The sequence below is a fragment of the Zingiber officinale genome, chromosome 7A (genome assembly GCF_018446385.1).
Source record: "Zingiber officinale cultivar Zhangliang chromosome 7A, Zo_v1.1, whole genome shotgun sequence".
NCBI lineage: Eukaryota > Viridiplantae > Streptophyta > Magnoliopsida > Zingiberales > Zingiberaceae > Zingiber > Zingiber officinale.
In genome coordinates, this window is record NC_055998.1 from 53,171,835 (window position 1) to 53,178,843 (window position 7,009).

The following is a 7,009-nucleotide window of genomic DNA, read 5'->3' on the forward strand; positions in this document are numbered from 1 at the left end:
AATTCAACAACATCAGCGCCTTGTCTTCGTCTTCGATCTTCACATCAATCCGCTTCAGATCACTTACAATCTGGTTGAATACGTTGATGTGCTGGCTCAGATCGGTTCCTTCTGTCATCTTCAGCCCGAATAATTTCTGCTTGAGATACAGCTTGTTTGTCAATGATTTTGACATGTACCGGCTTTCCAGCTTTTGCCAAACTGTCACCGGTGACTCCTCGTCCATGACATGGTACATCACGTCATCCGTAAGACAAAGCCTGATTTTTGCTACTGCCTTTGCCTGAAGTTCTTCCCAATCTGATTTCTCCATGCTTTCCGGTTTTCTTTCTCCTAGCGCCTTCACCATGCCTTGTTGCACCAACAAGTCCTTGACCCTTCTCTGCCATAATCCAAAGTTTCCGGTTCCGTCAAACTTCACCATATCAAACTTCGCAGAAGTCGTCCCCGACATGTTGAAGAAATCTGCCAAAAACCTAGAGCTCTGATACCAATTGTTGTGCAGAGAGAGGGCAATACCTCTCAACCTTTCTGAACCGCGGAAGAAGAGGAAGAGAGAAAAGAGATCGCGCGGAACAACAAGACAAAGACGCACAAAAGAGAGCAAACACCAGGAAGGAGAAGAAGAAGAGAAAGAAAAAGAGTTACCGTGGTTCGGCGACTTGCCTACTCCACAAAACGGCCGAAGCTTTATTAGAATTCTCTTCTACACAAGAGAATCACATCTAATGATTCTTGTGTTGTCTGATCTACAATGGGTTTACAATGATCCCTATAAATACTGCTAAACCCCCAGACCCGGTAAAATCGTAACAGAATTTGTTATGAAAAACATAACAAAATTCTGTTATATAAAATCTTAACAGAATGTTATTACGAAAAATCTTAACAGATTTTTCTTCCATGATATCCCTTCATCCAAATATGAGCCACTCGTCAACAATAATCAAATCAAGATGAACCTAAAATGAACCAAGATATTGAAATAATAATTCAAGATTTGCTCGATTACTTTTTTATGAGTAAATTTGGCTTGAACCTGATTCGTTTAAATATTATTGAGTTCTTAATTCAAACGTATTTAATTATTTGAAATTTTTATATTTTAAACTTATTTGATGGTTATTAAATTTGATAATATAAACTTATTTGTTAATTTTAAAATTTTCTTTTTTAGCATGTTGATAAAAGTTTTATTGATAAACATGATTTACATATATTGTTTATGAATATTATTCATAAACATTAACGAGCTGATGTATTCAAGCTTTTGTTTTTTTAATTTAACGAGTTGTTCATTCATTGAATTGATCTTATATGTATTGAATGAGTATAAACAAATTCTTACAAAGTTAAACATCAAATTTAACTCTAATTACCTTTAACCTGAGTTTATCCTCATCTTTAAGTTATATATTTACATTTGAACTTAGTTCTGGTAATAAGTTTTTACATGATCTTATGAGCTCATCATCTCATGCTTTGGAATTTTCATTAACTAAAATGTTATTTTTAGTGATGGCTTAAACTTCAGAAATGGAGTTTCATGAGGTTTACTTGTGCCAACTAGATAACACAATTAGCAAAGCAAATGAGCTGCCATGACATAGTATTGAAAGATTGGATTCCAAAAAGAAAAGAAATACTAAAAAAAAAAAACCGACTGCTGCGTGCACATGACGAGTCTGTATAAAGCCTTACACAACTGGAGTCGATGCTGACGAACAGTAACAAATATTAAAATCTTTGGACAGATTTGATTAACAAAGACAAAGCAAGTAGCTGACTTATGCTATCATCAGTTTGAAGAAGACTCCCATGCTCGATTATGCACACCTTTATTTCTCACATGCTTACGGCAAGCAAAAGGATCATCATCCAGTTAAGCCTTGTACTCATCCTTTTTTAATAGTAGAGCTACATCATTCTCATTCGGATGCTATGGATACAAACTTACAGTAACACAAATTCATGGATGCTGAAATTAAGCCAAGGAATGAACCATTTGATCCTTTTGACACAAGTAACACAGAGGGGAAAGAATAATCTTTCTCCTAGGTTGGCGTGCAATTTAGAAGGAAATTAAGGTAGCACAAAAGTTTTGTAGTTTTTATTTATTTTCCCCTGCATAATTTTTGTTTATTATAAGCAGACCAAGTAGTAAAATAGAACCAGGGAATGAATCAATAAATACTTCTGCAGGGAGTAACAAACAAATAGTATTCAGATGCAAGATGACAAAACAAACTGTAGAAGCCAATTGTAGATTAGAGAATATAACAACCATCTTAATATAAGTATATTACGGTGGCATCAAAAGCTTAATCTGATTCAATAAAAAAAGTAATACATATATTTCAATTGCATGGATCCTTCCTAAGGAATACTGCAAACAGAAAGAAGAATACTAGTTTATCGCTTCTTTAATTAGCAAACTTGTACTAGAAACAAACAAAGATGGTCAAGGATATTGTTGCAAGCTTTCAACAACCCATTTATATGGAGAAATAAGGAATGAGCAGGAGGTAGATTCTTTTTTGTCTCAAAAGTTTGAGATGAGTCAAACCATATTGCAGGAAACAGTTTAGAAACAAATGTACACAGCATTTACAATGATATTGAAAGTAGCATAAGTTTCTAACTACAACAGCAACCCATAATTAAACAAATATAATGTCACTCCCATGATCAAACCAATACCACACCAATAACAAAGGAGAAAGAAAAACTTTTATCAACCAAAGTGACCCACATCTTCCTAGTTCTTTTTTATTTCTTTGATTTCAACAAATGGAATGAAGGGCAGATGACAGATGAGTTATCTATGTGGATTCGATGGAACTTGTGGTCTTGAATCTGTAGAGTAGCTTCTTTTTCTTGGATGTCAGGTTTTCGATGTTAAGAAGCACTTTTCCTGGCTCACCAATCTTAAAAGAGGTTTTGATCACAGGCTCATCCGTGGCAATGAGCTTCCTATTCTTTTCAATGATCACTGTGTATCCTCCCTCTGTGCTAGGAACGAACTCGGCACCATAATTGACATCCCAACCCAAGACTCGGAGTTCCCATAATAACCCAGTTGCCTGCCGAAAATAGCAAGATTGATCCAAACTCCAAGCAATGATTTTTATGTAAAAGATATAATGTCAAATTAGTTCTTTAATCACTAATGATCACTGAATATCTTGAAACAAGGAATAATAAACAAGAATGAAAATAAGATTAAGCCACAACCTCAGTAGTTGGTATTTCAATGGATTGCTTGGAAGAGGGCTTGATGGTAACCTCAGTGACAGAATCAACTGTAGTGAAATCTGGATCATTTTCCTTGCTCAGGCCTCCAAATGCAACTGGAACTTGTTCAGGTGCTATGTATCTGCACCAAGAACATGAACGCATAACAAATTAGAATAAATTTTGATCAGATATCCAAGGGAACTTCATGGATCTTCACACACTTGAATAGAGTATCTGCTGATCTAGAAGGCCCTGCGAAGACAAACTTGCTCTTGGTCCTCTGGGTTAAGAAGGGACTCAGCATCCGGTTGAAGGCCAGATACCACCATGGAACATTGATGAAAACCTGAAATGACAAAGATGTCAAATGTCAAACTTGATGAAGAATTTGTTGCTTCTTTTAACTATCAAATGTTACATTGATGAATAATAATCCATCTTACTGAATGAAAAACTTACAATGATGAATTATTGTTCATCAATGGTCAAATCTTAGCATGGTAATTTCTTCAATCATTAGTTCAATCAAAATTCCAGAACGTTTGTGTGGAGGGAATTTGATTTCTTTCAAATAAAAACAGGGAAAACCACCAAAAATGCAATTTTCTTCTTCTCCTTCTTCTTTTTTTTTTGATCATCGTAAGACATAATTAGAGCTGAGCTGAAGTTACCTTCTTGGCGATGAACTCAGGGTAGTTGTCCTGCAATAGGGTTACCGCCTTTTTAGTGGCCTGGCGATGCTTCCCGAGTCGCGGTGTGTTCTTGAGATCGGTCACCTGAACCATGGAGGAGATGCCAGCAGGAGTAAAGTCCAAGAGTTCTCGGATTCCCTTCTCCAGGTACTGAATCCTCCACTTGAGGAACTTCTGCCTCTTCTCCTCATCGCCAAAGGCCTTCTCGTAGAGCTCCTTATCTTGGAACTCCCCGTAGACGTTGTAGCACACCGGGTGGCCCTCCTTGTCGAAGCCTCGCATAAATACGGCCTTCTCTAGCTCCGGAAGGCAGAGATCCTCCTCGAGGAGGGCCTCAATGTCGAATTGCTTCCTCCAGATGACAGCGTTCTTGAGCATCGTCAGGGCGTCGTTCACCTTAAACTCCCGGGCACGGAGAAACTTGAGGAGGACGGTCTCGCTCTTCTCATCGCTGAGAAGAGGAACACCCCAGATGAAGACTTCCTCCGGAGGCTCAGCCGGTGGTGGCGCAGGGGTCTCAGATGGTGGCTGCTTAGCTGCATCCTCCGCCTCCGGAGTGACCTCCGGAGCAGGGGTCTCAGCAGGAATCTCCAGAGGAACAGGGACGACGGGGATGACCGTCTCTTCTATGGCTTCGACGGTCTTCGCACCATCATCCTCGGCCGCAACAGCCTTTTCCTCGACAGGCAACGGTGGGGTAGGTAAAGGCTCCTCCTCTACTGGTGGAGCAGGCTCCTCGACCGACGGCTTCGAAGGCTCCTTTGCAGCTTCCTCTGGCTTCGGAGGCTCCTCTACGACGGGCGCCTCTAGAGGCGGAGCCTGAGCGTCCGTCTCTGCTGTCTTTGGGGCCTCCTCCAGCTCAGCCTTGGGATCCTCCTTCGCAGTAGGCGAAGAATCTTCAGGTTTAGGCTCCTCCACCTTGGCAGGAAGGGGAGGGGGAGGTGGCGGAGGGACGAATTCACCGTTGGCCAGGGCGGCCTGGACGAGCAGCTTGAGCTCATCAAGTGCCTTCTTTTCGGGATCGATCGCTTCAGAGACGACGTTGATCTCAGCAGGGGCTTCCCCCTCTGCTACCTCGGGCTTCTTCTCCTTAGCCTCGGATGCGGTCTCCTCGACCACATAGTCTGCGAGCTTCTTGGGTTCCTCCTCAACGGAAGCTGCATCAGGGACGGGTATAGGCGCCTTCTCATCGGCAGGGGCCTCAGGGACGACGACCTCGGCGGCGGGGGGAGCGTCGGGTGCTTTACTTTGGGCTTCCTCCGCCATGGCGATGCGTGTATGAGAGAGACGTGGGCGGAGAAAGCGAGTTGAAGGGAGAAATGAATTAATAGATTCGAAGGAGATAATTATCATAAAAAGAGAGAAAAAAAAGGCCAGCTCATTTTTAAATAAAGAATTCTAAAAATTTAAAAAGTATTATAATTGCAATTTTACTAATCTAATATGCGTGAACAGCTTTGGATATTTAACTTCGACCAAAAGTCAAGGTACAATTATTTTTCTAAAATATTTGAGGATATTTTCTTTCTATCGAAAGAATTTTAAAGTAATTGTTGTATTCTTACCATGACGACTAAAAAAATTCTAACAGTTTTAATTAAAACTATTAAATAAATTATTAAAAATCTATCAAATTTATTTTTTTTAAAAAAATAATACAGTCAAGTTATATAGGTTTATTATAAAGTTTAATAATCTTAAAAATTATAATTTAATATGAATAAAAATTATAAATAAAAATTATAAATAATTTTTTTACAAAAATAATAATATAGATTAAAGTGACGCATAAAGGACAAAAAAAAATAGTAAAAGAAATAGTATATAGTGTTCCTCAAAATATATTTTTATATAAATTTTGAATTTAAATATATAGATACCTATAATGTCATTTTAGTAATTTGAATTATAATCCACCTATACCTTTGAATTATCTAAATTGACTACAAAATGAGTATGATCATTTCTATTCAAATTTTGAATTTGAATATTTAGATGTACTATAAAAGAGGAATCCAGCTACATTCATAAAATAATTAAATAATTTTATAATTAATATAAAAGTTATAATCCATATATCAATTTTAAAATTGTTGAATTGATCTTTGTAGTTTAAATCAAAATTATTATATAGCTTTAACCATTTTAATCAACATATAAGCATTGATGATCGTAAGAGATGGAATACGCCGCCGCCCAGTAGTTTGATACGGTCAGTTCAATAATTTATGAGAAAGGTATAGTTGACTAATATAGAGAAGAGTTTTTTTTTCTTTGATTTTACTAAGATTTAAATGTTTATCTTAAGATAATAATTTTGTCTCGTATTAACCAACTCAATGCTCTGGGGTAACATAGAGGCGTTGATGAGTATAGATTTAATAGTTTTCATCAAAATTATTGATAAAAATTATTACGCAATCAAAATTATTATATGAATCTAATAATTCTGATAAAAAATATTATATGATTGTTTTTAAAATTGTTATATAAATCTACTTTAGTGCGCGTTGGATATTACTCTATTTTTCTTTTTTTTTTTAGAAAGACGAACAAAACGTAGTATAAATTGTTGGGCAAAAGATTTAAAAAAAATAGTAAAATTTAAATACATCAAATTAAATTTAATTTATGAATCAAAATAATCTGAGGTGGTAATATGAGATTATTAGCAGGAGCTAGTTTCTATTAAATATATGGTAACTGAGCAGGTATAACAGTCGAACGGATAGATCGATCGAGCGGGTCGTGAGGTAGGTAGCTAAGTAGTAGAGCTGGCAAAGAGACCTAATAGGTAGATCGATCGAGCGGGTAGATTAGCCTAGCGGGCAAAGCAACTAAGTGGGCAGTGCAGCGGAGGGGGCAGAGTGGTCGAGTGGATCGTGAGGTAGAGCAGTTAAGTAGTAAAGTGGCCGAGCAGCCAAGTGGCTGATCGGGCCGAGCAACTAAGTGGCAGATTAACCAAGTGGATAGGGCAACCGAGTCATAGATCAAACTGAGTGACCGACCGAACAGTGCGATTGAGCGGGTAGTGCGGTCGAGAAGCAGACTAGACTGAGTGGTCGGCCGGGTAGAGTAGC

General features: G+C 37.9%; 1 protein-coding gene across 1 annotated transcript; it reads right to left on the reverse strand.

The window, feature by feature from the left end:
• Nucleotides 1-2,549: 2,549 nt before the first annotated feature.
• Nucleotides 2,550-5,247, reverse strand: LOC122001404 (patellin-3-like). Its single transcript, XM_042556122.1, has 4 exons — nucleotides 3,909-5,247; nucleotides 3,459-3,583; nucleotides 3,235-3,376; nucleotides 2,550-3,083 (listed from the first exon to the last, which is right to left on the reverse strand). Exons 1-4 carry the CDS (start codon nucleotides 5,193-5,195, stop codon nucleotides 2,823-2,825), a joined length of 1,815 nt encoding a protein of 604 aa, XP_042412056.1. The 5' UTR covers nucleotides 5,196-5,247; the 3' UTR covers nucleotides 2,550-2,822.
• Between the last annotated feature and the right edge of the window lie 1,762 nt (nucleotides 5,248-7,009).

Coding starts and splice junctions, on each gene's coding strand:
- LOC122001404 (XM_042556122.1), bottom strand. CDS start 5,195: ATGGCGGAGGAAGCCCAAAGTAAAGCACCCGACGCTCCCCCCGCCGCC. Junction 3,584..3,908: donor CTGAGTTCATCGCCAAGAAG/GTAACTTCAGCT, acceptor TTGTCATTTCAG/GTTTTCATCAATGTTCCATG. Junction 3,084..3,234: donor TTGAAATACCAACTACTGAG/GTTGTGGCTTAA, acceptor TATTTTCGGCAG/GCAACTGGGTTATTATGGGA.